Raw genomic sequence first — 18,945 nt, forward strand, 5'->3', positions numbered from 1 at the left:
TCTTTGGTCTGATAATTGTTTTTCCTCATAAGGCTCCCTCCATGGACTCCAGTTTTTATAGTTCAGGCTCCATGGGTGTCAAAGCATTTGACTTTCCTGCTGATGCCAAGGGTGAGGCTTTATTGTTATACCCTGTTGCCTACCCTCTTAAGAAAGCCCCAGAAAAGTACACATAAAGTTCATGGAGGTGAGAACTGACCAGGGCTAGTGCCCAGCTTCTCACACTTCCCCTAGAGGAGTGCTGTTCTGTGTCGGGTGTTTGGACTTTCCCAGGCAAAGCCGCGGCGGGCCACCGGCGGCGCTGTCGGTGTCCGGGACCTCCTGGACTCAGCAGCACACGCCGTGCCTGATTTTTCAGACCTTGAGCTTATCATGTAACTTGAGTCTATGAGGAGGTAAAAAATCACTTGTACATGAAACAAAGTTAAAATGCCATCATAGGACTTTTCATTAAAACCTGTGAGGGGGCGAGGGGTGGAGTAGGTGGAGTTGCACCAATTTTGAACTAAATTCAGGCAAGGGGCTTGCAGAAGGTTCACTTCATTTCTCTATTGTCCAATTATGGTTTTCTGTTGAGTGAAACAATGTACAGAAACATAGGTGAAAACAAGGAATACAGGACTCAGGCGACCAGAGAATGAAATAGTCTGAGATTGAAACTTAAATGTACAGTGTAATCCATCCCAAATGTATTGATTTAATATAGTTTCAGTGCAATACCTGTGAATGGACTCACATGACATTTACCAGGTGTTCATCTAACTGCAAACAGGTGGACTTTCTCTTCGATTTCCATTCTAAAGCTCCATTTTGATATTCTTCTTCTAGTCTAAACTCCCAATGGTTTCCTTTTGCATGAAGGACATAGTCCAACTCTCTAGCCCAGTGATGGCGAACCTTTTGAGCCCGGCGTGTAACTCTGGTGCCGTGTCACATATAGAAATTTTTTGATATTTGCAACCATAGTAAAACAAAGACTTATATTTTTGATATTTATTTTATATATTTAAATGCCATTTAACAAAGAAAAATCACCCCAAAAAATGAGTTCGCATGTCACCTCTGACACGCGTGTCATAGGTTCGCCATCACTGCTCTAGCCAACCATTCAAGGCCATCAGCCCTGGCCACAATCTCCCTGCAGTCCCTGTTCTGTACTCCCCAGTGTACACCCACAGGAAACTCGTGCTATATTTCAAGCACAGTTGTAGGCACACTGGGTCATAATTCCCACTGTCCTCTCTGCCAAAAGCGGCCTCTCTTCTGGGGAGACTATTCACCCTCCAGCCCAGGTCAAGTGGGCGCTTCTCAGAGCGCAGTAGTGACCAGCGGCTAAGAACACGATTCCTAGCCACAGCTTAGCTTTCTCACCTGGGAAACAGGTGTCATGACAGCACCCAGACATGGCTGTGGGGAGAACTGAAGATGTTAATATACTTTAGTGCCCGGCATATAGTAAACACTGCGTGAGTTAGCTCTGACTCTCCTCTCTCCTCCCAGAAAAAATTCCCTACTTTTCTTTGCCCCGTGATCGTTTCTCTCTTTATATCACACCAGTTTTATTTTGATTTGCATTAGATTTAGTTGAACACACATCCGTCTCCCTTGCTAGACTCTGAGCTCCCTGGAAGCAGAGTTTGCCTCTTACTTACCTGAGTGTCGCTGAGGCCTGGCATGTCCCTTTCATAAGATAGCTGTTTTTAAAATGCTTGTATTGACATGTAACTGACGTAATGGACTGTCCGTATTTGAATTGTACGATTGGGTAACTTTTGACATACGCATACACCTATCAAGAGCCCCCCCCCCCCGCCTTTTTAATCCTCTCTGGCCCTCCCCACATCCCCTCTTAAAACAATCACCATCTGCTTTCTGAACTAAGGCTGGCTTTAATGCTGTAGGTGTCCTGTGGACGGACTCCCACAGTGAGCATCCCTTGCCTGGCTCCCTCGCTCAGCATCATTATTCCAAGGCTCATCTATGAGGAGCATGTGCAGGCCCCTCTTTACTGCTGGGTCAGGGCTCAGTGTGTGAATACACCCCAGTTTGTTCACCCTTCGCCTGTAGGTGGGCTTCTAGGCTGTTTGCCATAGTACAGTTTTTAACTCTTGCCTATTGCATTGAAGCAATTGTAGGAAGACTTTAGATAAAGGAAAACTGTATTCTCCCACATTAGCTTTTCATAACAATCGCTTAATTCAGAGGGAAAGTTCAAGGAGAGCAGGAGTAGTTAAATCAGGTGATGATGGTCCCTTGTTGGCACTTGGGGTGTACACTCGATGTGCCACCCAGACTGTCTCTCGATCTCCTGGTGGCTGGGCAGGTGAGACAGGCCAGCTGGGCTCCTCTCTGGAAATTGCGTTCATTGGGAAAGAGCCATCTCACACAGGGGTCCCCTCCAGGGGCTTCGGGGATGGAGCTGAAGGCCTGCTCCTGGCCTCAAGGAGGGGCAGCACAGAGAGGGCTCCTGCCCAGAGCTCCCGCCACGGTTTGGTGAGGCCTGTTGGGACTGCATTTCAGCTCAGCTCCTCCCGGCCTGGTCTCGCTCCCTTCGTGGATATTGCCCCCAGAGCGCTCTCCATACCCCCGCACACCTCCATGCAGCCTGGGACCCAGGCACCTGACCCGGGCATTGGGAACAGAGGGCGTGAGGGAGCGCATGAACGAGCTTCCCATGGGAGATAGGGACACTGCTCGCTATGCTCTGGAACCTGAATGGGTGTTTGGCTTAGCATTCTTCCCAAGCATCACAGGGAACCTCACCACAGCCGTCACTGGGCAAGGAGAAGTGTGTCTTTTCACCCATGGCAGTGATGTTCAGCTTGTCAGAAAACTTGACAAATACCACAAGAGTTTACTGGACTCAGAGAATAAAAGTGGTTCGTGGGGGAAACTCTGCGAGCCAGGCTGTGAATGACGCACTGTGGTTTCACTGTCCCTCCCACTCTCTCAGACCCACTCTTCAGCCGCAGCGGCCGTGGGTGCTGCCTCGCAGGGTGGAGGGAAAGATGGGGGGCACAGTGGTCAACCAGTGACCTTTTCCTTCTTCCTGATGGGAAAATGTCTGCTGGCCACCTTGTACGGGGGAGGCCTGGCAGCGGACGCCATTTGTCGTGTTGGTCCCGGGGCCTGAAGTTCGCATGCCATGTTTCAGTGCGAACAGGGAGTAACACTTGGTAGGGTGGTGTCGTGGGGACAGATTTTAGACAAACAAAAAAAGTTCCTTTCTATTTCCCATCCTCACCTTGGTCAACGTAGATTATCTTGAGAAGAAACAAACAAACAGGAAAAGGAGACATTTATTAAGCAGGTGAAAGTTGGACTGTTTCAGGGGCCACAAAAAACAGGGGATTTCCCCTGGGTGGAAGTTACTGGGTTTCTGTTGCAATTACGAGAGAGGCCTGAACTTTCTTTTTGCCCTTTCATGGCTTCTGTCACAAGCGTGTGGCCTTCCCCCGGGCCTGGGCGGGAGGGGCTCGCCTGCACTTCCCAGCAGGGGCTGCGAGGGTGAGTTCCCCCAGTGCTGGGATTTGGGGGGCTATTGTAGACTTACACAAAGTGCCGGTGGAGTCTCTAAGCTGGAGCAGCAGACTTTGTAATTGGTTATTGATTGAGAAAAGGCTTCCTAGGGTCAGCAGAACTTCAGTGGGATGAGTATGGGGGTAGGAAGCAGAGAGACCTAGACTTGTCACCTGGCCCCTGCCACTAGCAGCCATGTAGCCCCTAGCAAACGACTTCCTCTTGGTCTCTGTTTCCGCCGTCATAAAACGGGGAGAATAACTGCAGTACAAGATGGTCTGGAGGAATGAATAAATAGGGTACCCAAAGTGCCTGCTCAGTGGCTCATGGACCCTCCATCCATTTTTAGACCCCAACGGCCCGGGGCTGCCCTCATCCCCACAGAGCCCACAGGTCAGACGTGCCCGGAGAAGGTGGGGCCTGAGCTTCTGTTCCCAAGGCTCTGCTAGGACCTGGTCTAATTAAACAGAACCCACGTGAAGGCTGGTTTCAGGTGTGGTTTGAGAGAAGGGGCACAGGACAGCAGGCACCGGTTTCGGGTCTCAGCTCACAGGTCTCTCTCTGGACAGGTGACTTCCCTCTGTGTCTTCATCCACAAATGAGGGATTAGATGAGAGCAGTGCTTCCCAAGCTGTGTCCCTCAGGGGCCACAGGGTTCTGCGATATTTTCTTTAAAATTTATTTACAAAAATATTTTAAACTATTAATCCAGGCTCTAGAACCAGGCTGACATGGCTCGAATCTGCCATGTGACTCACCAGCCATGTGACTTTGGGCAAACTGTTGAATCCTTCTAAGACGCAGCTTCGACTTCGGTAAATTGGGACTAATAATAGTATCTGCTAAATAAGTTGTGGAGGAGATGGAAGAGGTTTACACGGGTAAAGTACTTAGAAAGTGCCGGGTGTCACTTTGCCGGCCCCTGGACACCACCAATCTACTCATTTGTTATGCCAGGAAAGCCTGTGTCTGCGTCAGACTCTGTGGGCTGAGAACGAATTCCCAGTGCTTCATCCTGGTCTACACAGAGGCCAACACACCTTTTCTGTAAAGAGCCAAGGTTTGTGGGCCCTATGGCTTTAACTGCCAACTTCCGCCGTTGTATCCTGGGAGTAGCCATAGCCAATATGCCAATATGTAGATGAATGAGCGTGGTTGTGTATTAATAAGGTTTTATTTAAAGACACTGGAATTTGGATGTCATATGATTATCATGGTTCATAAAATAATATTCTTCTTTTGATGCTTTTCAACCATTATAATTGTGGGCCATACAAACACAGGCTGTAAAAACATTCTTGCTTGTGGGATGTACACATACCAGCTGCGGGCCAGACTCTGCTTGTGGGCAACTGGATTCCTGGGGTCCAGGACCCCGTGTCTTCGGGTCTGCCTGCTTCTGCAACCTCACTTCCCCCACTGTGTGCCACCCCCCTGAGCTTTAATGCCCTAACTCTTGTGTTCTACCCCAGCCAGCTCCTTTCTACAGGAAGCTTCTGCACTTCCTATCTTCCTGGAGCCTCCTCATTTGGCTCTCCACCATGACCCACTTCTGTTCAGCCTTACCTGTCAGTGTGAGTGCCACCTGCTTGGGGACAACAGACCTGACCATCTTATCTAAAGTAGTACCCCCTGTCCCACAGACCCCCCCCAAAGCTACCATATGACCCAGATTTTTTTCCTAAACAGCATTATTGGTCAACAGCTGTAATTATGTACCTTGTCTATTTACCTGTTCATTGTCCACCTGTCCACTACATGAGAACAGGTACACTGCTTTCTTTCTTACTATGGTAGCCCCAGCCTGCCACCCTGCTAGGAACAGAGTGTTCAGTCAGTATTGTAGAAGGATGAATGAATCAACAACCTAATATCCTAGTCTTATACAGTGAGTTAATAATACTTGATATCCTCACTTGTAAAATGGTGATGAGAATGTGTTCTTAAGACTACACAGAGTTATATGAAGGGAAGATGGTAAGTCATTATGACAGTTTCATAGACAGACCACAGAAGTCAACCACCCACTTTTCCCATTCTCCTCTATTACAGCAGCTAACTTATGGGGAGAATAGTAAAGCAATATCAGTATGAATGAGGACATTTTCCTTCCTGGTCCCTGATATTCCCCACAGACAAGAAAGTGGCTACATGTATAATTTTATGTTGGCTTCAGCAAAAGCAATTATTTATTTCTTAACATGTAGTATTGCTATCAGTGAAAGTGGGGCTCTTGGGGTATAGCTGGAATAAGAATTTCTGGAGACCCCCACAGGAGAATGAGACCTATAGAAAGCTTTATTTCTGTGGGATCAAACCCCTGAGTTTCCAAGGACCCTCTACCACCTTCCTGCCAAGAAGAAGTCCCGTTTTGCTTTCAGCAGAGAAAAAGCCAGAGTTCCAGAGTCTCTGTTCCGTGTGAGGGCACCATCCAATCCAGCATCAGGCGAGCTGAGAGTGTGCATCCTGCTGCAGGAAGTCCACCATCCACTGTGTGTGGGGTCTGCATGGCCGTGGGTCATGTGGCTATGGAGGGAACACAGGGGAGTGCAAAGTCCAAGGACTTGGAGAACCAAGACTAAGCAAGAGCATGAACTCCTTTGTTTGGGAGAATATATATTCCCAGATTTTTATGGGTTTGCAATGACCCTGTCTACTCTAGGCAACTCATGGCTTCCCAGGCTTGACTGATAGGCAACTATCTTCCCTAGTCATCCTGATTCACTGCACATGCACCATCTCCCCTCAGGTGGACCCCTCCCCCAGGGACCTGCAGGGAATGGGCCAGTGGTTCCCTGGGGAGTGAAACTGCAGCTTCCTGGAGAAGCTGCCCAAATGGCCATGCTTATAATGTTTAGCCTCCCTTTTGCTCCTTCCCTATTATTAATAACTAGCTAATTGCAATGGTATCAGCTTCCCACCCCCCTTTAAAGAGAAACTAGCTTCTTTGTAATCTTACAAATGGTGAATGGATGAAGGTCTCTCTCTTCTTGTAACAGTTTCATGCTGTCAATGGGCATATGCCTGCCTTTCCCAAGGCTCAGAGGCTCTCCTATGACTGACAGAGGGACAAGGGAGCACATGGGATGGGGAATCTTCATGCCGGGAGAGGGATTTTTCAAAACCCAGGTCAGTCTGGTGTCCCTGGGAGGTGGCACAGGCAAATGTCAGAGGATGATGTGCTGAACAAGCTGCCATTTTTGGATTCTAGAAGTGGCCAACTTGACAAGAAGGTTAAAAGGCATCATTAAAAAGTGAGGACACTTATAGCAACTGAATGTCTGGTGACCAGTAAAAGCCCACGTGACAAAGGAAAAGACTGACTTTACAATGTTCCAGATGAGGCTGGAGAAGTGGCTTCACTGCAGGCACGCGTGTCACACCTTTCTGAAGCCCTTCTGTCCACCATCCTTACCTCAAATGAAGCAAAGGGAAATATTCTAAGATTCCCCATCAGAAACTATGGGGCTTTTCTGTCTGAATCACGTGGGCAGAAAAGGGAAAGCAGTTTCAAATAAAGCCAGTAGGCCAGCCGTACTTCATTCACTCAAACATACGTCCAAATCATTGAGCCTCACTTCAGGAGATGTGAGGCAGATGGCTTCTAACCTGAGGCTTACTCTGGGTGCACCAGCAACCAGGTAACTAAGGACATAGGCACACAGTCTATTCAAATAGATGAACACAAACCACAAAGGTTAATACACATAGCAAATCACAAACCAATTTATTAGATGTCCAGGTATAAGGCTGTTGCTGGAATGAAAGCAAGCAGTGACATGCTGATGGGTCCTCTGCAGTTAGAACATCTCTGTTGATGTCATCGGGTGCTGAGGCCTCAATGGCACACACAGACACAGCCTTAAAAGCAAAACTTTGAAGACAGTTAACTACACTGGAGTACAATAGCCACCAGTGAATATTGTGATTTTCATTGAGACACAATTTTTCCTCTCTAAGATTACCCTTATTTTCAAAGAGACTGTATTAAGTCCAGTTCTAATTTGGCCTGATTATTTACATAAACACGAGAATAGCAACTGATCAAATCAATCACACAGGTGCTTTCAAATTTGCTTTGCTGGAATTTTTCATAAGCAGTCTTTATACTGAGCTGTAGTCAGCACCTCAGGGCAAAGAAACCAAGCCACAGTTGCCATAGGCTTTGCCTGTGATACCTGTAGGTTTTGGTTAATTCCTCAAGTCCTCGAGATCCCCTAATGCCTTGAGGTTCCTTTCTTGCCATCTTTCAGGAAAATAACCTTCATTCCTTACCTGGAAAGATTGCCTTGAGCCATGTGACCAGACAAGGTATCAGGCCATTTTTGCAATGGACTTTGATTGGCTTTGAAAGTCAATCTTAATTCCTTAAGGCTTTCTGGTGACATCTGTAGTCCATATATGTCTCTCTCAGACATGCCATTTCAGTCAAAATCTTGGTTAATGAGACCACATAGTTTAAAACTGGTCTTATTGAATTTATGCAAAGAAATGTTTTTCCATGACTCTTTTATTGTGGGGAGGACAAGAAATGATAAACCAAAGAACTTATATATTTACTAGAGGCCCAATGCACAGATCCATGCACTGGTGGGGTCCTCGGCCTGGCCTGCACCCTCTCGCAATCCAGGACCCTTTGGGAGATGTCAGAAAGCCAGTTTCAGCCCAATTCCCGCAGGCCAGGCCGAGGGACCCCACCGGTGCACAAATCCATGCACCGGGCCTCAAGCATGCATCTTTGGTTAATCTCTTCTTCCCACCCTCCCCCTCCCCCCTTCCCTCTGAGATTCATCATTCTGTTCCATGTTTCCATGTCTGTGCATTGAGCATCTGCCCCCCTGGTGGTCATTCTGTGTCATAGCTACCGGCCAGTCACTTAGGCTTTTTTATATATACTAGAGGCCCGATGCATGAAATTTGTGCATGGGGGGGGGGGGGGGTCCCCTTAGCCCAGCCTGCAATGACGCCAGCATCCCTCACCCCCGCCTCTGGCCCAAGGTCCCTCCTTTCCCTCCATGTGGCAGGGGCCCTTCCCCTCCGCTCCCTCCACATGGCCAGGGCCTCTCCCCTCCCTCCATGCAGCCAGGGCAAGGACACTGAGCCCAGCGTCACTCACACTAGCCTCCGACCCAAGGCCCATCCCCTACCCTCCCTCCGCACACCCGGGGTGTGGACGATGGGCTCATGTTGCTATGAGCCCAGCATCCCTCACCCCGGTCTCCAGCCTGAGGCCCTTCCCCTCTCCTCCCTCCGCACGGCGGGGGCGTGGATGCTGGGCTCATGTTGCTGGAGTGCAGCTGCCAGCATCCTGCCATGGCCACTATGGGTGCCGCCACCTTTGTCACAGAGTGATGGTTAATTTACATATTACTCTTTTATTAGATAGTACTAGAGGCCCGGTGCACGAAATTCATGCATGGGGGCGTCCCCTCAGCCCAGCCTGCACCCTCTCCAATCTGGGACCCCTCAGGGGATCGGGCCTAAACTGGCAGTTGGACATCCCTCTCACAATCCAGGAACACTGGCTCCTAACTGCTCACTTGCCTGCCTGCCTGATTGCCCCTAACTGACCCCCTGCCAGACTGATCACCCCTAACCACCTCTGCCTGCCGGCCTGGTCACCCCCAACTGCCCCCCCCCCCCCCCCCCCGCCAACCTGGTCGCCCTCAACAGATCCCCTGCTGGCCTGGTTGCCCCTAACTGGCCCCCCTGCCAGCATGGTCTCCCCTTACTACCCCCCCTGCTGGCCTGGTCGCCCCTCACAGCCCCTCCTGCCAGCCTGGTCTCCCCTCACTGCCCCCCTCTGCCGGACTGGCGCCCCTCACTGCCCCCCACCCCAACAGCCTGGTCACCCCAAGCAGCCTGCTGCTCAGTTGTTTGGTCATCCCTCACTAACCCCCCTGCTGGCCTTGTTGCCCCACTCAGCCTGTTTGGTCATCCATTCGGTTGTTTCTTACGTGGTGGCCCCTGGCTCTTTATATATATAGATAGATATGCATAGCCTATGGACATGGCAATAGGGTAGAGAAGACCTGAGTGGGGAAGTAGGAGTTGGGGGGGGGATATCTGTAATCTGTAATACTGTCAAAATAGAAAAAAGAAAAAACATTTAAAAAAAAAGAACTACCAAATTCTGAAGGGATAAGGTAGGAAAAAAAGCTAAAAATAAGCAATTAGCATTCCCTAGACTGGCACACACATTCCATAACCTTTAGAACATAGGCTGTTTTACTGGCAAACACATTTACACTTTAAGAGACATACTTCCAAGAAACAGGTATCACATTGCAAATTTAATGATTTAACAAATCACAGGTGACCTGAGTTAAACTGATTAGCTTAGATAACTTTGGCTCAGATAAGATCTAATTTTCAGAATTTGCATTCCAAAAGATGGCGTAGGTAAGAGTTCTTGGAGACCAGGTATTAGTACCTCAAAAGCAAACAGTCTTTTCCTTGAAAACCCAGAATAAAATTTCTTGGCAGAGTGTGCACTCTTGAGGCACTGGGAGTGGAGATTGTATTACTTATTGACTTTTGGGGAAACATCTAAAAAAAAAAACTTTCATCCTCTTGAGAGGGATATTTGATAGCTGAGGAAAAATATGAGCATACCTAATTATTCCTAGCTCTGCTGTCCTGTTGCCAGAGCACATGATCCCCACTGCCAATATCAGCATTCTGAGACTTGTGTCTCGCCTCTCCTGCACCAGGGGCTCAGACCTTCCTGAAATAGTAATACAATTTTTCCCAGGTGTGGAGTTTTAGCAATAGTCAGTATTGATCAATCGCTATTCTTATGTTTATGCAAATAATTAGGCCAAATTAAAACTTGACTTAATGCAGTCTCTTTAATGAAAAATATGAGTAATCATAGGAAGAAAAATTGTGTTTCAGTAGAAATCACAATACCCAATTGTGAATATTGGGCTCCAGAGTAGTTAACTGTCTTCAAAGTTTTGCTTTTAAGGCTGTGTCTTCACAGAACTCAGCATCTGATGACATCACCAGGAATATTCTAACTGTAGACAACCTATCCATTGTCACTGCTTAATTTCATGCAGGCAGAAACCTTGCACCTAGACGTCTAATAAATTGTTTTGTGATTTGCTATGTGTATTAACTTTTGTGGTTTGTGTTCGTCTATTTTAATAGATTGTGTGCCTATGTCCTTAGTTACCTGGTTGCCGGTGCACCCAGAGTAAGCCTCACGTTAGAAGCCATCTGCCTCACGTCTCCTGAAGTGAGGCTCAATGATTTGGACGTATGTTTGAGTGAATGAAGTACGGCTGGCCTACTGGCTTTATTTGAAACTGCTTTCCCTTTCCTGCCCACGTGGTTCAGACAGAAAAGCCCCATAGTTTCTGATGGGGAATCTTAGAATATTTCCCTTTGCTTCATTTGAGGTAAGTATGGTGGACAGAAGGGCTTCAGAAAGGTGTGACACGCGTGCCTGCGGTGAAGCCACTTCTCCAGCCTCATCTGGAACATTGTAAAGTCAGTCTTTTCCTTTGTCACGTGGGCTTTTACTGGTCACCAGACATTCAGTTGCTATAAGTGTCCTCACTTTTTAATGATGCCTTTTAACCTTCTTGTCAAGTTGGCCACTTCTAGAATCCAAAAATGGCAGCTTGTTCAGCACATCATCCTCTGACATTTGCCTGTGCCACCTCCCAGGGACACCAGACTGACCTGGGTTTTGAAAAATCCCTCTCCCGGCATGAAGATTCCCCATCCCATGTGCTCCCTTGTCCCTCTGTCAGTCATAGGAGAGCCTCTGAGCCTTGGGAAAGGCAGGCATATGCCCATTGACAGCATGAAACTGTTACAAGAAGAGAGAGACCTTCATCCATTCACCATTTGTAAGATTACAAAGAAGCTAGTTTCTCTTTAAAGGGGGGTGGGAAGCTGATACCATTGCAATTAGCTAGTTATTAATAATAGGGAAGGAGCAAAAGGGAGGCTAAACATTATAAGCATGGCCATTTGGGCAGCTTCTCCAGGAAGCTGCAGTTTCACTCCCCAGGGAACCACTGGCCCATTCCCTGCAGGTCCCTGGGGGAGGGTCCACCTAAGGGGAGATGGTGCATGCGCAGGTAGGTTGTAGTGTCTGGGGAAGGTTTCTGTCAGTCAGACCTGGGGACAGGGGTCATGGCCAGAGTGGACAGGGCCACTGCATGCCCACGAAAATCTGGGAATACACAATCCCCTAAACACAGACATTCTCCCTCTCCGCAGCTCATTCTTGGCTCTCTGGTTCCTTTGACCTTGTAATCGCCTGTGTTTCCTCCAGAGCTGCGTGGACCAAGGCTCACACACAATGGACTGATGGACTGCAGTGGGGAACCCAAGCTAAACTAGCCTGATGCTGGGCTGGACTACGCCCTAACATGGAACAGGGACTCTGCTGAAGCCACAACTAATCATCTTCCTTCGGGGAATTAAGGGAAATGGGACCTTGGAAACTCAGGAGGTTGATTTCCACAGAAATATCGCTTTCCACAACATCTCCTCCTCTTGAGCAAGTCTCAGAAAATTCCTTTTCTTGGGAACTGGTGGAGACAAGGACCTCTCACCATGGGTAACAAAATGAGGTATTTTATATCCGTTGTCCTATTTGAGAGTCACGACCATGGTGAAAAAATCATCATGTGCCCAGATGAAGGTGAAAGGAATGTGAGGAATCTAGCAAGCAGCTAAGCCAGGACCGTAACCCAGCTTTATCTGACTTCTTCCCTGGGACACGAGGCCCCTCCCCAGTGACATGCAGAGCTGCTGATTGCCCGTCAACACAAGGGCACCTGGACGCTAAGTAAGCCGGGTGGCTTCTCATGGCAGGAGCAAGCCATCCGGGGGTTACGTTTATTTCTAGCAAAATGAAGAATTTTTTTATTATCTCTTCAGAAGGTAGACTTTTTTGGTCCTCAATTTAAAAAAAAACAAAACAAAAAAAAAACGTTTTGTTTATTTTAGCTTAAACAAATCCAAAGCACACTGATTCATTATCTTCTCCATTTGCAGGCAGGCTTTACATCTGTCAGGAAAGGCCCGAGTGAGTTTGGGGATCTGTCGCTTAGAGAACAGCTAAGAACCAGCCACAAGGCTAAGCATGGCTTGGTATTTTGTAAGACGTGAGCATTAGTTGCTATGTTTCTGTCAACGTAAGAAACATTCAAACCTGAGAAGAATTTTTGTGAGTTTATTTGAGCCAAACTGTCGACAATTGTCGGGAAGCAGAATCTCAACAGATTGGGATGGTGCTCCAGAGAATGGCAGTTTTTCACCTTGTTTTATACATTACAGTCAAACGAGGAGAGGTAGGTGGGTTACAGGAAATCCATTGGTGATAGATTAGGGAGGCGGGAGAGATCAAAGCAGGGAAACCTCTAGGATTGGATAAAAAGTAAAATGATAGACAGGTACCTCCTTTGCTTAGGTGGGTGCAGGATAGTTAACAGTCAACAATGAAGTCAATAACAATGAGGGGATGTGTGGTCTCCGCAGAGCAGTGCCTGTGCTTTGAGGGGTCCAGAAAGAGGGGCATTGTTTTCACATTCCAGTATCTTGTCATAGATGCAAAAAGACAATAGGCTCAGTGAAGGTAAAGAGTGACCTGTCAGGGAGGACACCAGCCTAGGACATGACTATCCACCATCACTGCTTTTAGTTAAAAAGTTTTAATTTCAGACCACCCTTTGTGGTTACTGCCGGTCTCTGAGTGTGTAAGGCGGCCATGCAGGCCTCCCCTGAGCGCGTCAGGCTTGGTGTGTGGTCCCTTTGGTACACCTCTCCTCAGGATGTTAACCCTGCCAGAGTAGGATCTGGTTGTGTCAATGAAAATTGGCATCATTTCCTGGGCATACATTTTCCTACATGGTTTATTTAAAATCTATGCTTAACATATCATGACTTTAAAAACGGGGTCTATGTAAAGATGAACAACAACAACTAGTAATGGAACAATTGTAACAACATCAGCAATAACAGTCAGTGAGTGTGGAACACGGGTCTGTCGCTCAGGGCAGCGTGGAGCCTGCTGGGGCTCGTTTCCTTTCTCTCTGACCCACATTCTACTCTGTGGACGGTTCCTGAGGCACCTCCAGGCTGGGCCGCGGTGAGGCCAGACGCTCCCACGTGGGCAGGAAGTGTTTTGGTGCTGGCCTTCCACCCGGGGATGGTTTCCATCTCCTCAGCCTGATGACTCACCGGGACGCCCGACCGGGCCCTGTGCTGCCCAGCACCCTCCGTCTCATCAGCAGCCGGTGGCCCTGGGCCCTCACACTCTCCATGGACATTTACAAAACAACAGTGACCACAGTAACAGCAGAACACACGACGGAGCGCAGACCACTCAGCATTGAATGAGGCTGCTCTGGGCCGACCGAGGACAGCTTCCTTTATGCAAGCGGCTACGGACCACGCGATGGAGAGGCCCGCGGGCTGGAGTGGCCGGAGCTGCGTGGGGAGCCCAGGCAGGAGCACGCAGGTGCCACAGGCATTCACAGCAACTTGGTGATGCGGGGAGGGGTGGTTTCTTTCTCACAGAGACCTCCTTCCTCCAGTGAACACACCTGGTCAGCATAGCACAGCCCTCAGCGAGGAAGAAACCAATATACCTCTGAAAGCAGAGGCTGAGGCAGGTCTGGGCATCACCACAATGAGAACACGGCTGTCCTCACCTCGAGTGGCAATCAGAGAGAGAGCCAGCACACGTTTCCACAGCGCCCAAGAATAAACAGCTGCAACATTTCATTTGTCCAGGAGTGCTGGCAGGGACGTGGCACCATGTCACACATTTATAAGAACTAATTGTATATTAAGTTTGACTGCTCATCAATTTTAAACCTACATACACTGAGCGTAATATTACATGTACTTAAAAATCAAGTTATTTCTTCTACGTATATTATAGAGGCAATTTTTTCCTTCCCGTGATTTTTCACAATAGCTAGTCACTTTCCAGGAAAATTCAATGTATTGAAGTATTAAAGAAAAGCAAATCTCATTTCAATCCCGTCTTTAAAGATGAAGAGCACCTTCCATCACCGAAGGGAACACCCCTTCACCTTTGTAAAGTCAACATTAACCTAAGTAGATGCTAACTCGCTCCTTCCCCAGCTTCCTAGGCCAGCCTGGTTCCTCCTGGCCGGGCAGCTCGTGCCCTGGGTTCTCACAGGGGCAGGATTACAATTTAAAAGCAAACAGCTCTGTCCCTCACCATCTGAGCACTTCCTGGAACAGTGCAGCTGTGACAGAGCCGGTGAGAATCAAAGGCGGCTCGTCTGCACGCTCGCACACACATCAGAGTAAATCAGAGGAGCAATCAATCGGCAATGCCTTCCGACTGAACGCGGGGCGGCGGTGCCCAGGCTACACGGAACGCCTCCCTTTTCACTACACTGGACGCCTCCTCAGAGACAAGGACACTAGGCGAGTGAAAGAAGAGGCTTTGTTTAATACAAATGCACGAGTAGGAAGACCCATGATGGTAATGCCAAACACAACTGGAGGACAATCAGGATGCATTCCAAATACCACATCAGCCTACAATGCAAGAAAATTAGCAACAGTGATTTATTAAACTGACATCACTCTAGAAAATATTATTTTTATTTATTTTTTGCAAAATCATCTTTCAAATATAAGGTTATTTTAAAATAATTCTTTGGTTAAAGTATAATTCAAATAAAAAGTAGAAACTGCTGGAAGCCCTTCACTACAGGGTGAAAAATACCGTCCTCTTTCAGCCACCAGATGGCCATTTAATCAGCCGTTCAGATTCTGTGAGTCCAAATGTAATGGAAACACTGTCTCCGGCCTGTGAGCTGGGGTGAAGCCTGAGGCCCTGGCTACCGACCAGCTGGAGAGGAGACTCAGCTTCTGCATGAAAACGGGCCGTCACTCCTGCCCCCAGGAGAGATGTGGCTGTAAGTCAGGGAAACCAAGAGCCACGCGTGCCTGATACTGGGGTGCTGGAGGGGACGCGTGCACTAGAGCAAAATGCTGCAGACTCTCAAGCCTCGCTGAAACCCTCCCGTTAACGTCACCTCAGGCTGTCTCAGGTACTTTCTACATTAAAAGAGACAATTCCTTCTGCAAGGAGCCGTTTGGTTCTGATCGGCACTTCCTCTCCCTTCCTTTCTTCTCTCCGCCCCCAACCCTCAATCAACATTTGTTCTTACGGAGCATCAGGCTGAGATAAAAAATAACCAGCCTGCACTTCAGGTTGTAATATTAACCCAGAATTTTGGAATGAATATGAAATCATGTTTCTTTTATTACACATACATTCAACATGATTTCCAAAGAATTTCTCATTTGGAGGTTAAGTTTGGTTGTTTAAATAAATGCGAAAAAGAATGTAATGTGAATTCAGATTTTCAGGCCATTTTGAAAAATAGTCTGGATAATTAAAGCCGAGGAATGAACTCTTTGTTTACTCAGGGTTCCCACCTGAATTACTCAGAAAATGACTTCAGTCTCTGCCTCCTTTTGCTCGTGCAGACAACAGCCCGAGGCTCTGTGCACACTGGACCAAAGGCAACGGATTGCAGTCCGTCCTGGGACTCAGACCACCAGGGGAGCGGAGGAGAGCCCATGAGGAACTTGTTCTGTGTAAGTACAGACACAGCCCAGAACTCACTGCTGCCAAGGAGCCGCACGGGAGGGACCAGGCATTCTCCTGGGCACTGAAGGCCATGGGCAGTGGCTCATGCCCTTATGGATGGAAGAATGACTGGCCGCCAGTGAGGCTCCATGGCTGAGTGTTGACCCTGGCACCTAGAAGCCAGCAGTTCCCTTCGGTTCCCGGTAGGGCACATGCCCGGGCCATGGGCTCCATCCCCAGTAGGGGGCGTGCCGGGAGCAGCTGTTCAATGTTGATGTTTCTCTCTCTCTCTCCCTTTCTCTCTCTAAAATCAATAAAAGCATATTTTAAAAAAAGAAGAATGAATGGCAGCTATCCTAGAGTAAGGATAAAAAACAGCCCTTTAATGAGTATGTCACCATTTGAAGATTAAAACATTCATATTATTAACCAATGGTGTCAGCATAGAGTTACTTCCACACTCAGAAGCTGTTTGCACAATGCTAGAAATCAAGATTTGCTTCTTAAAATGTAAAATTCACGACACATTTCTTTAAGTGACTTTAAAACCCCTCTCTAACCCTCCAGCTGATCAGCACACATTCCCTCTTTGTTTCAAGGATCATCAAATTCCCGTGTCAAACAGGCCCATGGACCTGTTTTACACACCAGGCTTCATGCACGTGGGTTTCGAAGCTTCTTTGATGCTACAGTATCTATTGACTTGATTTGCACTGATGTTTCCTTCGTGTGGCGCACATCCTCACACAGTGAGCTGCTCCGCACCTGGCCACCATCCGCCGCCCGCGGCCCTCAGCTGGCCACACAACTAAACAGACGCGGATAACTGATGTTTTGGCTTGATTGTCTTTCTTTTTTTTCTTTTTCTTTAAACAAACTCCCTCTAAATCTGGGAAACAGGTCTGAAGGGAAGCCACAGGGCGTGGTTCTCCCAACTGCCTCTAATTAGCTCTGTCTACATATTTAAAATTATCCTAGAAAAGCAAACAAAAATGACAGCTCAAGTAGCAGTGCGATCGTAATTGTCACCACTTAATTTAGTTCCCTGACTTGGTTTGCACATCCCTGGTGTAGCTGGTGTCCCTGTGGCTGGCCTGGCATGACTGATGTGCACTGCATGTGAGTGGACGACGCCCTGCCCCCGGCACGGTTGCAGATGTCCATATTGCACAAGAATGGGCTTTTTGCTCATTCAAATACTGTATGTAACGCACATCCTTTCAGAACGTCAGCTTCCTTAACTGGTTACCAGAGTCCGGACTCGAGGGCCACGGATGAGCAGCACGGCAGTTCAGAAGTGCCGGGCTCCTTCGGTGGCAACACGGATCATGCAGCCACTTCGTGGTTTTCAGTTCTTTGTTCCTACAATTGACTACTTCACACACTTATCTTATTTCCTCCTGAGTATCCACAAGTGCTTCAGAGAGCAAAAGTGCTTCGTCTGCCCTTTCACAGAGCATGGCTCTGCCCAGAGCGTGGCCAGGGGCTCGGGACGCTTGAGCCGGGTCCCTGCCACCCTCTGGGCAGCGTCGGAGCCGGACGCCCTTGTGGTCGTCTCCACGGCAGTAGTCGAAGTGTAACCTCAGAACAGCTCTCTACAGGCACGTTTTCTGATAACCTGAGAAGAACCCTTCAGCGTGGCTTGGCCTCACTGGGACATGGAGTTAGAAAGGGCATCCCACCACCTCACAGACAGCTCCGGTCCCTCCAGCTGGGTGCCGCACCTGCTCCCTCTCCGGCACCCCTCCATGGGCTGGCTCCTCCCTCCGGGAGCCTCGGGGTCGGGCCACGGAGGAAGGAAGGCTACAGCCTCCGCAGTAGCAGGTGCCTCGACGTAGGAAGACAAGTCCCGAAAGCCTTGCTAACCAGAAAAGAGTCCAGAGAGAATGAGCTTTATCTCTGAATCCAGTTTTTTTCTTATGCACACAGTCTCCATCACGAGCATTTTAAAGCATGAAAGGGAGCAGGCTAAGTTATTCTGCGCTGTCACGTATAGCATGGCGCAGACTTCTTCGTTGTTACTAAACACACAAAGACACGTCTCCCCCAGGCTTCCGAAAGCCTGTTTCCCTCCTCGGGGTGTGGCTCAGTCTTGTAGCAGCGTCTCTCTCCAGTTGAAGCCCCCAGTGGGTCCATGGGTGAGAGGAAGGATGGGTGGGTCCCTCAGCTGCCAGATTCCAGTTTCTCCCAGTTCTTCACAGGAGCAAAACCCCAAGTACGGAATCTGAAGTAAGAGTAGTAGAGAACAGGAAACAGAGGTTTATTGCTGCAAGTTTTACCTAAACAGAGATCTTCAGGTGGCCCTTGAAAATAAGTATTCATAGGAATTGATCGGGGCTGTGTAGACAAGCATCCCCAAAACCCGTAAAGAAAATGAAATGGAAAAAGCTGCTAGACTCGAGGTCAGAGCAGTTACGCTGCAAAGGACTCAGCAGGGTTCATTATATGTGAGCTCTTCAGTGCGGTTACCTGTCCACAGCTGGCTGCTCTGTAGTGTGGCAGGAATGAGGACAGTACATGAAGCTGAGGTGCTGGGAGTTAATTCCTAATTTCTTAAAAAATAAGTTTTTATTGATTTTTAGAGAGATAGGAAGGGAGAGAGAGATAGAAACATCAATGAGAGAGAAACATCTATCGGCTGCCTCCTGCACGCTCCAATGGGGATCAAGCCCGCAACCCGGGCAAATGCCTGGATCCGGAATCAAACTGGTGACCTCTTGATGCACGGGATGATGCTCAACCACTGAGCCATACAGGCCAGGCAATTTCTAATTTCATAATTGCAATTCAAGCTAAAAACAAAGCGTAAACATTTCTGA

At 48.2% G+C, this 18,945-nt stretch overlaps 1 protein-coding gene across 1 annotated transcript in view; it reads right to left on the reverse strand.

Moving 5' to 3' along the window:
- Positions 1-12,702: 12,702 nt before the first annotated feature.
- Positions 12,703-18,945, reverse strand: part of UBASH3B (ubiquitin associated and SH3 domain containing B) — a 140,472-nt gene continuing 134,229 nt past the window's right edge. Inside the window, exon 14 of the mRNA XM_070399232.1 lies at positions 12,703-18,350. Coding sequence (XP_070255333.1) covers positions 18,213-18,350 — 138 coding nt within the window. The 3' untranslated portion in view covers positions 12,703-18,212. The remainder of the gene's footprint in view (positions 18,351-18,945) is intronic.

The sequence above is a fragment of the Myotis yumanensis genome, unplaced genomic scaffold, assembly GCF_028538775.1.
Source record: "Myotis yumanensis isolate MYYU_CA2020_CCGP unplaced genomic scaffold, mMyoYum1.0.hap1 SCAF_19, whole genome shotgun sequence".
Taxonomy (NCBI): Eukaryota; Metazoa; Chordata; class Mammalia; order Chiroptera; family Vespertilionidae; genus Myotis; species Myotis yumanensis.